Source organism: Emys orbicularis, chromosome 6 (assembly GCF_028017835.1).
Source record: "Emys orbicularis isolate rEmyOrb1 chromosome 6, rEmyOrb1.hap1, whole genome shotgun sequence".
NCBI lineage: Eukaryota > Metazoa > Chordata > Testudines > Emydidae > Emys > Emys orbicularis.
Window position 1 is genome coordinate 123906832 of NC_088688.1, and position 20932 is coordinate 123927763.

General features: G+C 50.1%; 1 protein-coding gene across 1 annotated transcript in view; it reads right to left on the reverse strand.

Annotated features, from left to right (window-relative positions):
* Positions 1 to 1408: 1408 nt before the first annotated feature.
* Positions 1409 to 20932, reverse strand: part of SHB (SH2 domain containing adaptor protein B) — a 135069-nt gene continuing 115545 nt past the window's right edge. Inside the window, exon 6 of the mRNA XM_065406819.1 lies at positions 1409 to 1592. Coding sequence (XP_065262891.1) covers positions 1409 to 1592 — 184 coding nt within the window. The remainder of the gene's footprint in view (positions 1593 to 20932) is intronic.

A 20932-nucleotide genomic window follows, 5' to 3' on the forward strand; every position in this document is an offset into this window, starting at 1 on the left:
TGCAGCGTGTGGGTGGGGGTCACTTGCCAGGCTTGTTTGGGTCTCTCTCACTTAATTATTTCCCTGCCATTACATGGGCCTCAGGAACTGGTGCCCCTTGGTCCCTCCTGCTCTGTGCCTGCAGCACGTGATAGTCTCGCTGCAAGACCCTGGTCTCATTTCCATCTCTGGGTTTAGTGTGTGGCTGGCCTGTGATGTGCAGGAACTCAGACGGGATGATCTGGTGGTCGCTTCCGGCCCTAAACTCCATGACTCTGGATATTCTGTTGGGGGAGGAAATGCCAGTGACCGCAGTAGTTCCATATGCAGGAGCACCAGGCTCTTCGCATGCAAGTTTCAAGAATTCCCCGTAACACGCAGTGCCACAGAGCCATGTTTTCCTACACACTGTACGTCTCTCTTGGAGAGCTGGAAAACCCATCCATCACATGCTCTTCCATGCCAGAGGTGGAAAGCATCTTGGATGCCGTTGGTCAGTTGCCCCAGTGGGACTATTATTTGCCCAGATAAAATGAGCACAAGAAGCGTGGTCTCTGCCTGCCTTTTGAGGTCTGAAACCCAGCCTGTTGTCACATTCAGATGACGTACTGCCACTGCTGACATATCAGCGCCCGCTGCACTGGCACAGTGGACAATGAGAATCAACTGCCTGCCTTGATCTAGGAATGACACTTGCAAAATGAACGCAGTAACCCTCCGAGATTTATTAATGTACCAAAAAATGATAAAAATATATATATTAAACCACTATTTTAATTACATACCCTATTCATAAATAATCAAACACACGTTGCTATTGTAAAATTACTCATTAAGATCTCCTAGTCACACTGTGCGAGACAAAAGACTCTTGTGTTTGGATCATCCTGACAAACTGTGCGTGAAGAGACACACTAACACGGGGCGAGTGGGCAGAGCTGCGAGGACTCGCACGTTAAGCCGGTCATGTGCCGATTTCTCCTTGAGCCCTGAAAGAATCTTCATCCATTTCAGTGTCTGTTAGGACAGCATGTCACCAGTGGAAGATTATTTGATCATACACAGGTATTAAGTCAGGAGAGTGAAAGAACAAATATCCTTAGAGTTTCCTGACTGAAGGAAGATGTTGGCTTTATTTACCCTTGACCGCAGTTCTTTGGATTTGGAAACATTTTTTCATTCACAGAAACATCCCCCAGGAAGGTTCTCTGTTCTCATCACATGGAAACAGAAACACAGTAGTGCAAGAGTACCATACACAAAGGACTGTCTAACAGTTTTCAGACAGCCAGCACACATCAGAAATGAAAGGCAGGACATCTCCATTTCAACCTCGAGTTTCTGAGTTCTGGTCATCGATGCAGCATGAATTCCTGCTTCCTTGCTTGCCCGTCCCCTCCCATCCACAGGAAGGAGTGAGATTGGAGTGTTATAGGGTCCGGACAGCTACAGGGTAAAGCAGGGACAAGTGTTCTGCGCCCTTGATGGGCAGTTTTTTGGTGGTATAGTAGTGGATGACTTCTGGAACGCTGTCAAATGGGGGGCTGTTCTGACCCAGGATGTATTTCTCTTTGGTTTTTGTCAGTTTCATGTGCATAAAACCTTGACTGCTCCTGTGAAGGAAGCAAAGGAGAGGGTGTTAGTACCTGCACAACCCCCTGGACACAGTTAAGCGTTCAGCATCAAAATGCAGCTCCTCTTTGGTGGCAACATGCCACTGCTGCGTAAGAACCGCGAGACGGTCCACCAGCACAGAACGCTCAGACCAGTCTTTTGTCTTGTGCCAACAGCTCAGAGCAGCGTGCGAGGTCTTCCCTGCATCAGCACAGACAGGCGGTCCATGCTAATGGGGAGCCCTGGCTCTGTGCTGACGCTAGCCCCCATGGAGCAGTGCCCGGCAGGCCCCAGAGATAACGGGCCCTTTCAATGGCTTTGAGCCTTCATTCCCAGAAACTTCTGGGGTTTCAGCCCTTTCCTTCCCCAGGGCGCTGGTCTGGTCCAGAGCTGCACTAGGGGCGGGGCAGCCTGAGAACAGCTGGTGGCCCCTTCCAGGACAGCTAAGCATCGCCAGCTCCCTGCTGCGGCTAGCTAGGGACTCGGGCCGGGAAAAGCCAAGGGCCCGGGCCTGGAGATGTGACACATTTCAGCCTTTTAAATGAACGCGAGGCCCTGCTCGGTCAGCCCCTGCAAGAGGCTGAACTCTCCCCGGGGTGGCCTGGGGGTCTCAGGTGCTGCAGAGGAGTCGGGCTGCAGCTTTCCAGCTCCTAACCCCAGGCAGCCCCGACCCCCACCAGCAGGTAACAGGCACCTGTGCAAAACCCCTTCCGAGAGGGATCCAGCAATATCCTTCGAATCAGCAGGCGGCTGGATTCCTGCTGCCGAGGGCCCCAAGCCCCGTGGAGTCCAACCCTCAGAGCACTGGCACAGGGACTTCTGCAGACGGAGCAAGCCCCTCCTCTCCCGAGCCCGGCCGAGCCCTCCCAGCACAGCAGGGCCCCGCCTTTCCCTGGGCCTTGAGAAGGACAGAGGCATGTTACGGGCTGGATCGGGGCTTTCTGGCCACAGCCCTGCGCAGGGGGTGGCGTGGGGCCGCCCTGCCCCACCAGGTGACTGTGTCTCCGGCAGCGAATGCGGCAATGGGGGTAGAACAAGGAGCCAGAATTCTGCCAGTGCAGCTCCTTGGGTATGGTTGAGGGATGGGAACAGCACCCCCACTCGTGTGCCAGCCAGGCTGGGGCGGTGCCAGCATGGCCCTGCCTCTCCTGGCCCGCTCTTCACTGCTGGCTCCTGGGAGGGGCCGGCGAGCAGGAGTGAGTTCTGGTGAGATGCCCACATGGCAGCACTGCAAGGGAAGGGGGCTTCTCGCGTGCCCCCGCGCTCCTGCCCAAAGCCATCTTGGCACCCGGCCCTGAGCAAGCCCAAGGACTGCAGGGATTTGCTTTGAAGGTGCCGTACAAAGTGTTTTCTGGCCCTGGCTCCCTGCTCGGGTGCCCAGCTGTATCGATTAGCCTTAATTCCCCCTTCCTGAGGGGATGGGCACAGTGGGGAGGAGGAATCGAACTGCAATGCCCCCTCTGGCCAGTAGCGAGGGGGGCACATCTCAGAGCTGCCCTGGCACTAGTCTGCCTGGCGCATTGTCCCAGAAGGGCAGGAGTTGTCTAACTGCACCGGATACAGTGGCGGTATGTAGCGAGCAGTGCCCCTCATTTCCACGGGCATCAAACGACAGGCAAATGCAATGACACGTAGGCTGTCCATGCCAGAGGCAAGTCAGTTACACGGCAACTGTGCGAGCTACTAAGCATCAAGAGCAGCCTCCAATCCACCCGCCTGGCCATGGGTGTAGAGCAGAACTGCAGCGCTGGGGACAGAAAACCTGGAGAAGTCACCCCTGTTCTGCTTTGCTGCCCGGGCGGGGCAGGGACACAGGCCTCAGCACCCGGCACACAGGGCAGCAGCTGCCAACACCACCCGTGGGCTCCAGTACTGGGAACACAGCACTGCACACGCCCACTCAGCGTAGCTTGGATCCCTGCGGGAACGACACAATCAACAGGCACTGGCTGCTGGACGTGGTGCAAAAGGAAACAAGTTGTAGCATGGCTAGAACTGCTTCCTTAGGACCATCTTTCCGCCGCGGTTTCCACTAGGATGCAGCATTACTTTATGAATAGGATCAACATTTAATTTTTAGCCCAAAAAACCCCAAGTCACCCTTCTGTGAAAACAGTGTTTGGAAAAGCTCCCTCTTTCCATGTGCTAGAAACAACATCTCCTAGGGAAGAGACAAAAGCTCGGCTTTTCCAGATTTGTTGAGGCAATTCTCTGATGAAATGACCCTTCTCTGCTGAGCAGAAATCACCGCAGGCCCTGTAATTACAGCTCTGCAAGCTTAAAATCTTGATTTCAATTTTTTTTACAGGAATGATTCTCTTTTGAAAGCTCTCTAAATGATTTCCTGCAAGCCAAGGGTGACATCTCTAAATACGTTCTTATGAGGAGATATATTGTCCCCTTCCCTTCAGCTTATTGTCTATTTCCTTTGCTGGTAAATGGCTTACGAGTCTGCCATTAAATTAGCACGATCAGAGAAATAGGTGCATATGAATTTAAAGAATCTGGCCCGAACTGGAGAGCAGGCTGTTAAATGTCTTCAGGTCTATTGCTCAGGCAATAGGAGTGGAGTCATGTGCTACTTTTGAAAGAGGAGTTAACATTCTTCATGTTCCCAGCAGAATGCTAAATACTATGAAGTCACCCCAGAACAGTTAGTGTTCTCAAAGCAACCAGCCGCCCCCATTCACAAGACAATTCGCTTCTGCACTAGGACAGCACATTACCGCATTTTCAAAACCCCAGGCCGGGACACTTCTGGGGGACGTGTTTGAGGTTAGCAGGGTACTCCTAAGACAGCCAATAGCTGTTCTCTTTCCCAGCGTGCTGGTGTCTGCAGCGGGCACCTGGCTCACAGCGACGTGGCTGGACTGCTCGGAGCGAAGGGTTTAGCCAGTCCCTTAGCGGCTGCATGAGTCGATGGGGACGCACTGAACGAGCGTCCTGAACATTCGCTCAGAGCAAAGGAACAGTCTGACAGCCACACTCCTTTCCCCTCCACGCCCTGCCCAGTGCACCCAGCGCTCACTCCATGGGCAAGTGCTATGCCACACAGCAATGCACAGGGGATAAGGCAGATAAAGAGGTGGAGATCTCGCCACACCCACCCCACGGGAGAGGGAGCAGTGGGGAAGCGCTGTCCTCTCTCCCCATTTTCTTGGCATTTCCTCTCGAATGACCACTGTCATTCTAACCGACCCAACGCTGCGACTGGTGAAACAAAGCCAGGTCCTTTCAGAGCACCCCAGAGATGTGAGACGCTGAGGCTGCACTGAACAAGCCGGCTAGGTCAGATCTCAGGGGGCAATTCACTGCCCGGCTCCAAGCACCCAGCCACGCATTCGGTGTGATGGAGCCTGCTCCGCCCACCACAGCCTGTTCTCCGGTGCGCGCACACTCTTCTCCGTGTCCTGCTCCAGCAGCACGAGCCTGCCCGAGCCAGTTCAGCCCAGGGGCCAGAAAGTCCCAAGGGGAGCGTAATGAACCAAGGAGCTCAATGGAGCTGGCTAATTAGCAGCACTGGCCTCCATTAAAACGGAACCTGCACACTCCCCTCAGCGGCGCCGCACCCAGTGACGGGAAGGCAATGGCCCTGCAGATCCATTCAGGGCGGGTGATGCTGCGCTGGGGGCAGCGCGGGGACCTCTGCAGGTCGAGGGGCTGGTGTCCCTGGCGGACTGGAGATGGGGGTTATGCCATTGGATACTGTGGCAGGAGCAGAGCTGGGAAAGCCTTAAAAGCCAGAACAAAGACTGGGTGAGGCAGTGAGCTAATGGAGGGCTTCGAAGAGGAGCTGATGTGGTCAGAGCACCCCTAAGAGCGCACTTAAAGTGGAGCGGAGAGGGGGGCCTGCCATGGCAGAGGGGGCATGAACCGGCCAGCAGTAAATCCAAGCTGGAAATGAGAAGAAGGTGTCTAACCACCAGAGCGGTGAAGCTCCGGAAGGGTGAGGGGCAGACAACCTGCCTAGCTTTGAGGTAGAGCTGGATACGTTTGTTGTGGGGATTATAGGAGGGGCAGGGATTGGACCCGATGACCCAGGAGATCTTGTCCTATGTCCCTACGGAGTCGGTGGGAGATGGGGAGACCCTGGATGCGTGTGAACTCTGGGCATCGGGGAGAGGCAGCAGCTGTGGGTTTGAGTTGTGTGAGGCGAGGGAGGAGGAGACAGGCCCCAGCCTGTGCGTGTACGTGGCAGGGTGGCTCTGGAAGAGGGCAGAGAACAGGAAGGGCTGGGCCTAGCACACAGGACAGGGTGTTGGCCAAGTGGCCATGCAATAGCCACAGGGGTCAGGGAATACAGGACTCAGATTGACAACGTCCCTTGCTGCTTCCCCTTCCCCTCCTGAGCAGGGCCTCAGCGCAGCACAGTGGGGTCCAGGGCACAGGCTGCCCCCCGGCTGACAGCCTGGCAGGTGGAGAGTCCGGAAATGAACCACTTTCCCTCCTGCTCCGGTGTCACTGTGCGAAAGGAGGCAGGAGTGCGCATGAACTGCTGAGTGTGCAGCCGCTCCAAAGGAGCAGGCCCCCAAGCAGCCCCTCGCTGCACCTGTGCTTAAGGCCCAGCCTGACCCCAAAGACAACGGTCAATGAAGGACCGCATCTGCTTTGGGCTTATTGCTTCTGGCCGTGGTGCATACAGGAATGTAACCCTCACCCCGATCTGCTCCTGCCAACATCCCCCAGCCCAGCTGGAGGGGCGAGGGCCACTCACGCCAGGAACCAGAGAACATGACCCTAAGGCTTGGAGAATCCTGCTACAGCTGGACATCACGACCCCTCTGCTGATTTTTCATGATTGTTACATTTCCTGCCAACTACAGCCCAGCCGGTCAGTCCAGGCCTGGACCAGCTGGGTCTGGCTGGCTGGGGAACGGGACAGAAGGCTGGGAGAGGGCTACCAGGCAGACAGCAGCAGAGGTGAGCTGTGCCCACTAGCCATGGTGTTAGAATGCTGGTCAGAAAGCAGCTAACGCTTTGGAGAGATTTACTTCTGACTGGCACCTGCTGCCAATCTTTTGTTCGGAAGGAGACCAATTGCGATATAATTGTGGAATTCTCCAGTACCACCCTACATACCAGAGACCCTCAGTTGAGGGCAAGGTCAGATTTCTGCAGCTGTTTTTTCCCTTGATTACAAACCCACGGAAATAAAGCTTCTGTTAAGAGCACTGCAATGCCACCATCGGTTTACAGCAACGCTAAAGAAGCCAGGAACAGCAGCCCTGTTTCTCCAAAAGAGCAGAGCGCTTAGGTCATTTTCTGCTTCTTTGATCCAACAAGCTGAAGGAGCAAGCCATAAATACACAGCCCTCCCAGCGGGTGACTTGCCTAATTAATGCCCCAAAGCTTTCAAATAATACAGAACACCATTCATACCTATGCTAACCCTGTTCATTAGCATAACAAAAAGCAATTTCTGATCTAGAGGATTATTAAATACTATTGCCTAGACAGACCCTAATAATAGGAACGGTCCCCTCCTAATAATCAAGGTATTTAATAATACATTACACATCTTCGCAGCTGCCGGTGCACATCGCCTGCAGAAAGTATGTCTGCCCTATACCTCTTCCTTTCAGCTGTAATTGCTTAATGCATATTTCATGAAGAATGCAGAGTAACTGTTATGTTAAATCACTTCTCTTCAGGATAAAATGACTTAAAAACACTTGCATATAGTATGTGTGTGATTGCAGGCGGGGCGGCTGCCCGCGTGTGCCAGTGATTGTGACCCTATTACAGGTATCCATGCACTGTCAGCCTCTGCGCCTCTGACCGGGAGAACAGGGAGAATCAGCACCATCATTTTCCAAGCCAAGTGGAATAAAACAGATTTCTGCATCAGATCATGGTTCCCAGGCCTCTGCTGAACACACGCCTTTCCTCAGTTTGCACCGTAATTCTGAGGAGCCCGAGCCTGCAATCAGTGACGGCAGGATTGGGCCCAGAAGGCTCAATCATTGCTCTCATCACACCATCACTGGATGGCCCCTCCTGCTTGCAACAGGTAGCACACACGAATCCGTTCTAGAGTGGGAGGGAAACGCAGCCCACGCTTACCACTGGCTCAATCGAACTGCCCACAGACGGCTGCCTGAGACTAACGCACATTTTGTGAATGCTTGACTCCACCAAGCCTAGCTAATTACCACCGGTCCTGAAACTCCTAACAGCATTGTCCACAGAGCACCCCACGTTACTAGGCAGAGAGACAGGACCAAAAGACTTCCATTACCAACAGGCTACCCAGGTGAGGAATTGCCTCCGGGTTACCTTTGCTCTCACTGGTATCACCGTGATTGTTCTGACACCCCCCATCACCAGAACATCTGGCTACCTTCACAATAGACAATAGACTTCAAAACAATAGATTTTCAAAACTATAGACTTCAATCTCGGGAAAAGTGTTGGAAATCAGCAACTCTCCTAACCCATTTCCCACCTGTCTTCACTTTGAAGCAAGTCTGACACTTCCATCTGCTGAATTCATTTATTACCCTGAATTTACATTTCTTCTGCTTCTCTTCAGCAGCGCTGTGCTTAGCGTAAGGACACAGCGAAGTGCCTGAAAAGAACGGCCTTCAATTAGCTGAAAGAAGAGAGGCTGTCCTGACTTTAAATGTGCTACCTTTTGTTTTACCGCTGGTTTACGAAGGAGTATCAGAGCAGAGTGGCGGGGGATACACTTCATCACACAGCTACGGCAGTGAACCTCAACCCTGGTGTGCAACCCCCCTGCCATGTCTCTCCCCAGTCTCCTGTGAAGATCCTGCCCCGTGCACAAAGCTGTGCGGTGGTATGCAACACGGAGACAGATTCACTAGGAACTCAGACACTCATTCCACCTGAGAACCCAAGTTGTAACTTAAATCCAGGTCTCTGTAGCTGGAAGGCGACTACATTAACTCATTGTGCCACGGAGCAACCGCTGGGAAATATTTAAAATTAAGAGTGTGCAGCACATAGTCAGTGAAATGGAACTAACAATTTGTAGCCAACGTAGTGACTGCATCGTTAAGGCTGGGTTCAACATTCCGTTCCGGCCCACTTTTGTCAGTCATTCATAATTCTCTCTGATTTTTTGGGTCTGGACGTTGTCCCAGGCTCAAATGCAGCCGCAAGGCAAAAGGTTTTGGAAAGCTGGAGATAAGTTGGTTTAAGCATCTTTTCCCTTTAACGTCAGCATGACAGCCTGCCTCCTCCCCCAGCCCCTTCCCCCTTTGCCTGTGCTCCAGTCACAGGAACTGTGCTCATGCTGGCTGCAACTAGAAATATTGGAGGACGTTTTTCACCATCCTCCACGAGGGTGAGAAAACAATCAGTGGAGCACTTTGAAAGCTATGGCCGTTTAAATGCAGCACCCTCAAGCACGCATGATGGGAGTTGGTTCCCTCTCCCTGCCCCACGATGTTCAGGGCCTCTTGACACATTTGTTACCGAGGCCTCTGCTAAGTAGCTACAGATCCCGAGTCTGCTCCTGAACGCCCCCCGCCCGCCAGGCCGTGTGTTTTTACAGACACTTAAGTTTCTCTCCCCCATGTTGCTGTGCCCAAAAATCAAAGAGAGGCAAGTAACTAAGACCCAGATCCTCATAGGTTTTTAGGCACCTAACTCCCAGCGAAATCAGTGGCAATTAGGCAGATAAATGCCTTAGAGATCTGGGTCGAGCTGACAACAACAGAGGTGGGCAGAATGCATGTAGTCAATTGCACACAGTGCTGTCATCCATTGAACAGTGAATAAATGGGAACGTTTTCATGCCCATTCCCCCCACCTGCCCCCCTCGGTTTGCGATTAGGAGTGTTCCGTTCTGGGGCACTCGGGGAGGTGGAGTCTGTGAACGGGGCATGCTGACAAGTTAGGGGGGTCCAGCATGCCCAGAGCAGAGCGTGGGGTGCAGCCCACGCAACCCCACGCTGCAGCTACAGCTCACAGCAGCACAGCTTTCAGCCAGTGGATCCACGCAGCAGCAGCTGCTGTGGAGCTGTATGCTACGGTTCACAGTGTGTGTGCATGGCCTCTCTGCCCTATGCCCACCCCCCACAGCAATGGTACCATTACATATGGCTCCTCGTGCTGGTCTTGCGCTCATGGAGCACTTGTAGAATACATATAGGCTCTGTAATGTGGCTGCAATAACCTGGGCCCCACGTCCTGCTTTCGGTTACTCGGGTGCCATTGGACCAAACAGGAATGGACCATTGTGACCATCTAGTCTGACTTCCTGCATAGCACAGACCAGAGACCTGCCCCCCAATAATTCCTAGAGCAGAGCTTGTAGAAAAACATCCCACCTTGATTTAAAAACTGTCAGGGATGGAGAATCTGCCACAACCCTTGGTAAATTGTTCCAATGGTTAATTACCCTCATTCCTAAAAAATTATGCCTTCTTTTCATTCTGAATTTGTCAAGCTTCAACTTCCAGCCATTGGATCGTGGTAGACTTTTCTCTGCCAGACTGAAGAGCCCATTATTAAATATTTTCCCTCACGCTGACACTTACAGACTGAGATCAAGTCCCCCTTCACCCTTCTCTTTGTCAAGCTAGATAGGTTGAGCATCTTGGGTTTATCACTAGAATGCAGGTTTTCTAACCCTTCAGTCATTCTCATGGCTCTTCTCTGAACCCTCTCCAATTTATCAACATCCCTCTTGAATTGTGGGCACCAGACCTGGACACAATATTGCAGTTCCAGTCATACCAGTGCCCAACACAGAGGTAAAAACCTCTCTGCGCCTACCCAAGATTCCATCCCAGGATCACATGACCTCTTTTGGCCACAGCAACACACTGGGAGCTCATGTTACAGTTTGAAGATGTCACTGTCACCCACAAAATTAACATAGGGTTAATACTTAAGTCTAAAACTATTCAAAATGTGACTTATGAACAGGAAACACCGCCGGTAGTGTGCAGCATGCAAGGAGATCACAGCACGACAGTGACGCAACTTCCTATTATAATGAGCACGTGCTGCTGAAGCCATGTGGGGGTGAAGCTGTGAGCCACAGTGCCCCCTGCAGGGCTGGAGCCGTGAGTGCCAATTCGCCTCTTCTCTCCCTCCCCCCAGCCCGCGGGGTGAAGCTCCGAGCTCCCTGAGCTGCAGCTGACCCCTCACAAGCCGCGGCTCGGCCCCGCCTGGTATATTACATCAATACTATTACCTTTATCAACCAAACTTGCAATCTCATCAAAAAAACATATCAAGGTTAGTTTGAGTTGCAAAATCAAGAGTAGACTTTATCCTTAAGTTTTAGTATGTCTTTAGCATTTTTAATATTTCTGGATTTTTCATTCCCAATGTTGCTAGTTGCCAAGTTGACGTCCGCTAAACCTAAGAAATTCAAAAACAGGGCCAGGGTCTCTTAAAACCACACTTTTGAAAAATCAGACCATCTGCCTAAGTGTTGAACACCCAGCAATGCCTACTGATGACCACAGAAGTTGCTGGGTGCTGGGCCTTTGTGAAAATCTTGGCCTACGTACAATAAGCGACTTCTAAAAATATTATCACATTTTGCTGACTTCCTGTCTATTAGCACAATTATTCTTTGCCAAAGTCCTGTTTTACTGAAGCAAACCAAAAGCTTCGCTGCAAACAGCATTTACCTCTTTTGCCTTTTCTTACTTCATTCATCTCCCTGGGCTTCGAATGCAGAGCGTGAATATTTTTAGACACTAATCATTGCAATAAATGCCTTTTAAACACTTTTAGACTCAAACTGTTTACATTGATGTAATAGCTTGTGTGACACAGTTACGCTGCACTGAGGGAAATATGTTGCAGCAAAAGTACTGTCATGAAACTGAACCTTTGAATTAAAAGTTTCCTAGGCATTTTTCTTAGACTGAGTAACTAATTGCGGGGAGAGGGTGCCTGTGTGTGTGGTGCTGGTTGCGGGGGCGGGGAGGGGGGAGGATTCTTTATAGGCAGCTCCTCAAACTACACTTCATCTTACCTTGCTTTGGCATTGCTCAAAGTGGCAGCATGTCTGACATGTGTGTTCTCTTTTTCTTTCTCTTCCTTTCTTTTTTTTTTTTTTTTTTTTTAAAAAGGAAAAAATAATTTAAAAAATTCTTATTCAAATTATGGTGACTGGTCAAAAGAGCGGGTCAAAAATTCTGTCCATTTATTTTTAAATCAGAAGATCCCATTTAATCAAAATTGGAACTTTCCATGGGATGTGCTGATTTTGATGAGGTCTCATTTAAAAAATGAAAATGAAGTGTTTCAATAACGTCAAAATATTCCACTTCAGCATTTAAGGACTATTTCCATTTTGAAACAACTGTCCGCATATTATATAGACAACTGAAACAAAACCTATTTTTAAAAAAAAAACTTTGTTTCATGGGAAATTTCAAAATACAACATTTTGTTCCAATTTCAAAATTGCAGAATTTCCTGTGAAATAAGAAATTCCAGTTCCCGGATGGTTCTAGCGACTGGTGTGCCGAATCCTCAACTTAGAAACGTGTAGAAATCGACCTTCTGGTGTGTGGGGTGGTTTTTTTGGTTTTGGCTCAGCTGTGTTCTTCTCCAAGAAGAGATGACACAGCCATAGATCATTCTGTACCTGACAGCGGCTATCTCCACAGAGCAATTAACACCGTCTCTCTTCTAGCACTGGCTGATAACATGTCCCTCAGCAACATTATCAAACAGGTGGGAAAGCTACAGCAGTGTCAGCCTCAGTTCGCTATAAAGGATTTCCGTCAGCTGCTTTGAAAGAGGGGCCAGATTGTTAGCCTGTTGGATAACTTCAAATGACAGGGTACTTCTGAGGAAAGCCAATCTGCAAACAGCAGGGGCCCTGTCACTTCTGTTTAGATTATAAGAGGAGTAGAAATACATTAAAAAACCACTTTGGATAAAATGTTTATTTGAAGAACCATGAAAAATGTCCTAGCTCTTCCCAAATTGTACAGGGAAAGGGAACTAAGATTTTCTTTTGCTATCCGAGTTACATTGCAAGGGCTTAGGAAATGTTTTAACTAGATTATTTAAGATTTCAAAAACACAGCACTGGTCTCGCTGCTTTCACAGATATGTATAAGGTTTCTGGATTTCCAAAAGCTGGGCTCTTCTATTCTACAGCCCAGTTCTGAAAACACTTAAGCATGTGTGTAACTCAACTCACATTGACAGTCTCAGCTACTCACGCCTAGGGAGTTACATTCGTGCTTCTGAGTGTGCAAAATCAGGCCCTCAGTAAATATTTTTCTACACACTGGTAGAAGATGCCAGAAGTATCTTCTGTTCTCACCCAGGCTTACGCTGATGTGACTAATGACTTCAAGTGGAATTACTCCACGTGTACACCAGTTGGAGCAGCGTGGCCCTGTTTTGACACATTTTTGCAATGTTTAGATGACTTGTAAAGTAATCTCCAGCTAAAATAACCGCATTGCCATAAGCTTGACACTGAAACACAAGCCAGAAAGCTTGGGGCAAAGGCTGACTTCTCCACGCTTGACCGAGGCTCGGGGTGAGGGGAGGGGGAGGCCCCAACTGCAACTGCTTGAAAGGCATATCAGCCTAAACCCTGAATAGCCTGGCTTCTGACAGGTTATCAAAGCTTATACCGACTCCAGGGTGAATATGGATTTAGGGGTGGGTGTTACCAAGGGAATCCCACTCCCAAGACCATCAGAAACAGACCACCGAGCAAGCAAGGAATACAGATACAATAGTTATGGATCTGAATATGGACTTTTAGATTAAGCTGAAGATTGGAGAAGCAAGTGCGCGGATGAGGTTACGGCATGGTCGGGCTGCCACTCTTCCGGGCGTCAGGCTGGAAAGCTGTAGAATGCTAGATGAACATGTGTTTTGGCATGGTACTAATTCTGAAAATACCTTCCATTCACCCCAGGGACGTGGAGCCATCTATCAAGCAAGCATATACTTAGGCACTTGCACAAGAGATTTTCTTTTTTATAGACTTACTGAGCATCTTGACATGTAAGTCTGAGTTCATGAATTAGCGCCCTACTAGATGGTAATTTCTCCCCTGTCATGTAAACCTGACTGCTGCTCAGACACACACTAAATTCCACAGGCTGGATGACTTTGCATTAGAGTCTGTACATATGGACAGATAACCGTGGCTCTAACTAAAATAGAACTTGTAGGTTGGTTGTTAAGAGATCTCCTACACCCTCCGAATAGTCACTTCTCATCTGTATCGTGGACTAAACCGCCTGAACGATTACTTTGAAGTTCATACCCATGGCGGGCCGGATCCTCTCTTGGAAATCATAAGTAGATGTTACCACCATGTTACCAAAACTTAACAGCATTCAACAGAGTTTTAAAGGGTTATTATCGAATTAGAAGTGCGGTATTGCTCTCCTACTTCGGGCCCGACATTACAACTTGGCTCAAATGTAAATATAGACCATTCATCGAGATGCTGTTCTGCTACTGGATTCAGGAGACAGAGCCCAGATGAGCCAGATGCATCAAGGAGTCAAACCTAAGCAACTTCACCCCCTATTATCTGGGTATATTTCATGAACCTGTGTTAATAAATGAAAGACCACCGGGAGCCTGCTGCTGAGTGCCCAGCGCTTGAGGTGTTACCAGTCTGGGAGTGGTGCTCCCTTTCACTGCTGGCTCCAGCGGCATCAGTGGGGCCAGAGCTGGACGAGTGGGCCCTGGGGCTGCTTGAGAAGCGCTGATGGCTCCGGCAGATCCCCTGAGATGTCTGTCCTGGGGGGTGGATCCTGCTCCTTTGAATTCTTCCCCCGCCCCAAAACACTCTGGTGAGAGCTGCAAAGGGATTCCTGGTCTTTGCCACTCCCCCCGCCCCTGCGTGCCAGCAGGACAGGCACATCTAGCCTTGTGCATTTGTAACTGACCAGACCAGTTCTTGATTCAAATGGGACATGCAATAAATAGCAAAGCGCTTGCGTGAGAGCGGAGACCCTTGCTCAAGCATCAGCCTACAGTGAGCTGAAAGTGCAAATAATGCTGGAGATCACAGGTGCTGACCTGATTACGTGTAACTGCCTTGACACCTGGAGAAGATGTTTTACGGCGCTGCCCTGTGCTTCCTGGCAAGGGCCCTAGTCCTATCTGTGTTTGAGTGAGTGTTCTTGGCTGCCCCGTCGAGCTTCCCTTCCTGCCCGTAGATATGGAGAGAAGGAAGCCATGACAGAAGTCACCAGGACAGCGACAGGATTCTGCTTTATTTCCCTCTGCTGCCGAAAACCCAGAAGGGCGGGTTCTCTGCTGTATCCCCGGGGACAAGGACAGATGTTGGGGAGCTGGTGTCTAGGGAGGTCTAATGCACACCCGCTGCCTATGGCTCTCAAAGAGCCAAGCGCCACTCAGGGACCTGCAGGTCATTCCAGTCCCAGCCACCCACGCTGGGAGCTGCTGGCAGCATGGTAAAGGAGCTGGCTCGAAGCTGGCTACGGACTGCTCCCCCAAGGGGGAGGACAATAAAAAGTCCAAAATCCCCCCTAACACAGGCTAAATATCCTCCCCCACTCCACACTGATTGGACATGGACGGCTTTCCTGTGGCACAGGAGACACACTCTCCGGGAGGGGGGAGGGGGGGCGAGTGCAGTTTATGGTGTCATTACTCAATCAATGACATTTGAGTGAAGTAAGGATGACAAGAGTGGTTATCATCCTATTTAATGTTAACTTGGCAACTACAGGGGGGAGTAGTTTGCAGATTCTTCTTGCCAAATATGGAAACATTATTGCAACTTGTAGGCGTAGAGCCAGTCTCCCGGTACAGTGCACCTAATGCAATTTTAAAATTCAATAAATAAAAATGAGATGTTGTAAAATAAACAAAATCACCAAGAGATGCCACACACAACTAGCTTCAGAACCCCGTGTAAATGTTTAATTAAAAAAAACCAACCCGACATTAGCTCTTTAAAAAAGCAGCCATGTGACATTAAAGAATAGACCTTTCAATCCTTGACACCTAATCTTGATATACAATCTGGGTGTCATTCTTCCTTTTTCCTGGAATCGGAACTCAGTGCACCAAACAGAGAAAATAAATGCACACACACTGGGGAAGGTCTCAGAGTGGCACAAACGCACAATATAAAACCCCTCCAAGCCTCACAGACAGTGGTGCACGTTTCATTGCATAGGAAATGCTCAGGAATCTATGCAACATTCAGATGAAAATGAACGCTGTTTTTAAACGCATATGGTTACACAATTACTAACTGTTACTTCACCTTCAGAATTCCCCTTGCCCCTTTGAGAGTTCCAATCGCAGGATGACCTAAAGATGATCATTTCTCCCTTCTGTAACTATATAGGAGACATTTGTGCCAAAGCAATATAAATACTAGTCACAAACAGAGTGATGTAACGACTGGGGACAAAAGCAACTCATTACACTTCAATCCCAATTTAAACAGACAGAAGAACCCTCCATTTTAATGAACCAAAATGGAAAAGGTAGCACTCCTAAATGTATTAATATGCAAAGCACCTTCAGCTTCAGCAACACTTACGAAGACTTGGAAACGCAATTTAGAAAGGTCAGTTTCATCTCTTTGTAATTTGGACTTTGGATAGCAAATCCACTCCTGGCTGGTACTCTATCAATTTCTTGGCAGCCTATTTCCACAGGGTGAAAAATTTTCTCTAAATTAAATCTCCATCTCTGTGCCCTCTAATGCAATTGATTTATGCACTGATACACAACAAAGATTCGGTTTTATTCTTTGGCCCAGAATATGCCTACATTAATTACAGGGTTTTGCAGCATGACTGCTAGTAATACAGTTCCAAAAATTTACTTAATCACAGAGCTGATTGCCTTTTTCTTTTTTTTAATTCAACACCCACATACATCAACACAAATCAGCATTTATAGATAGAGTGCATTTGTGAGGAGCTGAATTTTTTAAACTGTGCAATACCTATGAAACTGGTGGGGGAGGGTTCGGGTGGGGGAAAATCCATGTTTATAGAGATTATCTGCCTTTGGATGCCACGGCTCTCCCAATATCTCCTCTACAGGTTTTGTACCACAATGCAGTCACATCCATAACTACAACGATGTACTGCTGGGACCCTTCAAATCAGCCATTAGCTGACAACTGCCCCTGAAAAGCTGAAGGGAACATCTAGCTAGCTGCTCCTGGGAGTTCTGGGCAGGAGGCCTGCCAAGTCTGCAGGCAACAATCTCCTGCTCTTCAAACACTCACTGGGTCCGTCCCCACCCCCCACCTCAGGTCCTGCAAACATTTGGGGCCATTTGTATGGGTCTCAGGTGTTCCTCACTGCCCCTAAGCCCCCCTCCCACAGGCTTTAGCAGACTTCTCAGCCCCTGATCAGCCAGAACAGGCAGCTGGAGGCCAACAAGCCTTCTGCGGTTGCAGGGGGTCGTGGGTGGCCCTTAATGAGCCTTTCTGGCTCAGGGGCTGTCACTCTGTAGTGACCAGAGTGTAGCCTAGTGGCCAGGACACGAGGCTGCGAGTCAGAACTCCTGAGGTTCTATTCCTAACCCACTGTGCGACCTCCAGCAGGACACACGCGTAAAACGCCATCTCCTTTGTCCAGAGCTCTGGGGTGGCTGCAGAAAAGCACCGAGCATTACGATCGCTACCACGTCAGACAGACACAGCAAAAGGAGCCACGGGCAGAGCTGTGAAACCCACTACTGAGCTTGGAAAATTGACACTTCTAAAAAAAAAAAATCCTCCTTCCATTACTAAATAAAAGATGCACCCTCCTCGTGAGAAGTGTGTCCATTAACGGCCTGAAAAGTGTAAATATTAATTACAGAACAAACTGGCTATAATTACACAAGTCATTAAATATGTATATTATGGCAATGCCCAGAGGCTTCGAGCAGGTTTTCTGACGCACCGGGTGAGCGTAAGATAACCCGCATCAGGCGTCTGACAGATTCCTCTATGTTCAGAGGGATCACGGTAGGAGGAAAATGCTGCCGATAAACAGCTTAGTGCTGTACAGAGCATATTAATTAACAAATGAAAAGGAATTGCAGTAATTTAAAAGCCGTTTCATTAAAGGTGTCTCCATACAGCTGCGGTTATTATTGATATTTCTATCTGGTGAAGTAATCGCTTCTCAAATCTGTTACACTTAGAAGAAATAACAGCAAAGTGTGACACGCAATTAGATAACCAAGAAGAAATTCAATAACTGCCCCCTTGAGAGCTTATTCTAACACATTGCCAGAGAGAGCCTGTCTGGGCTGCAACTGCCGCCTGGCCTAAGGGGCTTCAGCCCTGGGTTACTTTTAGAATCACAAGGATGCTCTGAAGTTGCATCCAAGGCTTGCAGTCGCTGCTCTTAGGGCATACAAACCTGGAAAGAGATGGCAGAACGCTGCTAATAACTCAGCGTTAGCATCGAGAGAATAATTCACCATCAGAATAACCACAAATGTCGGCTCTGGAAGAGACGTTGTAGTTAGCTTGGAGCCAAACCGCGGCTGGGCCTTGGGGAGAGCGCAGGGGGGATGCTAGGCGCCTTTCAGAGCCCGCCGTGCGTGGGGTTGTAAATAATCTCTTTGGGGAGCTGGCTTACTGCTTCGTGCCTTCCCAAGTATGCAAGGCACCATTTAGAGGGGCAGAACTACCAGCTCAGTGTGCCTGGAAATTCTGCTGCGGCTCCCAGAACCAGGGCTGGGCTCTCAGGGCGACAATCCAGCCTGTTGTTCGCTTTAATTTCAGACTGACCTATCAGGCTGTGTATGACCACACACTATACCTTCTTATGGACAGATTCAATCACCTGTGCATGGACTATTAGCAGAAATCACCACTTTGTGAGGCTGCACCTCGCTGTTTATGCACGTCAGTGGCCCTTGGTGCTTCCCATCTTTATAGTTTCAGTACTATTAGTTACAGACTGTCCAAAAATAGCGGAGGAACAAGAAAGAATAAGCTATATACAGCAGCTAAAGCTGCTCCCTTAGAACAAAGGTCTCTGAAGATGAGATGCAAGGCCAGAAATATTTGTGGGATGTTATGTTACAAAGACTGAGCGGATCTTTCCATCTCAGCTCTCACCTTGGAAAATATTCACTTGTGCTTCTCTTATTCCATTGCAGGAACACGGCGAGGAAACATACGCCTACTCATCGAGGGTGATTTACGAGTCAGGGAGGTTTCCTTGCCTCGAGAGCCTGGACGGGCATTCGCAACTCAAGGCTACGGTGGAATAGTAGCAGCACTAAATCACAGCCGTTTCCTCCTGCTTTAAATGGAAGTTGGCAAAAGACTCTGGATCTGCAGGGTTTTTGATTTTACTTTTATCTATTACAATCTCTAGCCATGGCTGAACATGCATGGTTCAGTATCCATTACCATCCTAGTTCCCTTCACCAGGGGGCTCTGATAAATGGCCCTGCAGACTGATGGGCTGGACTGGTGTCTCTGCCAGTGCTTTTGGGGAAGTGTGGTTTTGTAACTCTGTATAGCAATCCTGGGGAGGAATAAATATCCCTCTGCTTCTCCCGGCCTGCTGGGTTCTAGAGCAGTGTGCATAGGTCTGTGCATTCCCCATTCACCCGCTCTTCTCCGAGCTGGCTCGCACTGGGCCAGGCGGGGAAATGGCCTAGAGAGCGGCTAGGCTCCCGCTCTCAATCGCAGCACCAGCTGTTACTGCCAATGACCCCACGTCGGTGTTACACACCCTTGTCAATGCAACACGGCCCTCTGGGCTAACTGCTCCAGGGCTCGGCGTGCCCACGGCCACCAAGCCAGGTCGGTGGCTAGTGCTGTGGTGCCGCAGTTCCCGGAGGCGTTTCGCCTGCAGGAACCCTCGGGCAGACAAAGGGAGCGTGTCACCTGCTAGCCCCCCCCCCCCCAGACAGAGCGCAGCACAGGCCCAGTCTGGTGCCGGTGTGGAGGGGGAGCATGAAATCCCCCCTCCCCCAGCCCCTCCCAAGGGGGTGCTAGTGATCATAGATGGCAGGCACGGCTGGCCCCAGTGTGAGGGAAGCCGATTTCACACCCTCTCAGAGGCCAACCGCACCCTGACCCCGCAGTGAGGATGAGCTGTGCTGACTCCGAGCTCCCTTTCTAATGAAGATCACAGAACACAGCAACTTCTTTACGTTGTCGGGGTCTACTCTGTAAAGCAAAGCGTTGCATTCTCCATGTACTGGAAATGGGACTCGACACTAGCTGCGGGACAGCAATCTGCACTGGAGAGCCAACATTTAAAATACATTCCCCAAGAGGTGCTCTGACTGTCTGAAGCTGGGATGGGATGACAGGGGATGGATCACTCAGTAATTGCCCTGTTCCGTTCATTCCCTCTGAAGCACCTGGCATTGGCCACTGTCGGCAGACAGGATACTGGGCCGGATGGACCATGAGTCTGACCCAGTGTGGCTGTTTTTGTGTTACGTGCTAGGTCTGCAAGAAGAATCAATACCTTGTGCAGCGGGACACAGCTCCCAGTGTGTCTGTGCGCCCCGTAAGTTATCGAAAGAGTTTCTCTTGTTGCACGCTGCCCAGCTGGAGCACGGGAGGGAACATCGTGGCCCGACACAGCACTGGAGTCTATCACCTGTCTGCGATCGCCCACCAACTTTGCTGCCCCATATTCATGCAGCTGGGACTCACTCAGTGCGTTGGCACTGGAGAGCTTCCCTGGCCTCTCCCCGCCAGCTGACAAACACAGGCTATTTGCATCACAGAAACAAACCCAGAGGTGTTCAACGGGGCCTGCTGCAGTGGCCCTCAGGCAGAGCAGCTCTCCCCACAGCTCCTGCCCAGTCTTCATTGGGGACAGTGATCATAAGCCCCACTGTTTATGCTCAGGCCAGCACCTAGAGGTTCTGTGCCGACACCCCTGGACAAGTCAGCCAACAGTGATTCGCCTCAAGCCCAGCTGTCCATCACGGAAGCAGATCTGAGTGACCAACCACAGCACTAAGAGAAGAACTGATGAAACGCCCATTCTCTGGGCCAAGCCTGAGAGGCAGCTTTGCGAGGGGAGCCTAAGTATTGCTAATATCCCTCAGAACTCTTACATGACAGGAAAAAGGCCTCCCCTCCCCTCCCCCAGCCTGTCAGCTCCGAGTTCAGCCACGCAGCCCCCCCCCCCCCGCCCCCCCAAGAGACATCCGGGTTAGGAAAGGCCCGAGAGTGCGCCCCCTTCCCTGGGGTGTAGAAAGACGGGGTTCGCGGCTCACTGCACCGAAGTGGGGTGACACTGTAGAGTGACCGAGGAACAAGGATACAATGAGTTTCTTTCTGGCACCCACCTACCTGGCTGAGCTTGGCTTTCCCTAGCTCTGTGGAAATGGATTTTCTTCCTTACCGCTTATTGGTTTAACCTCCAATTCTCATCACTCCCTG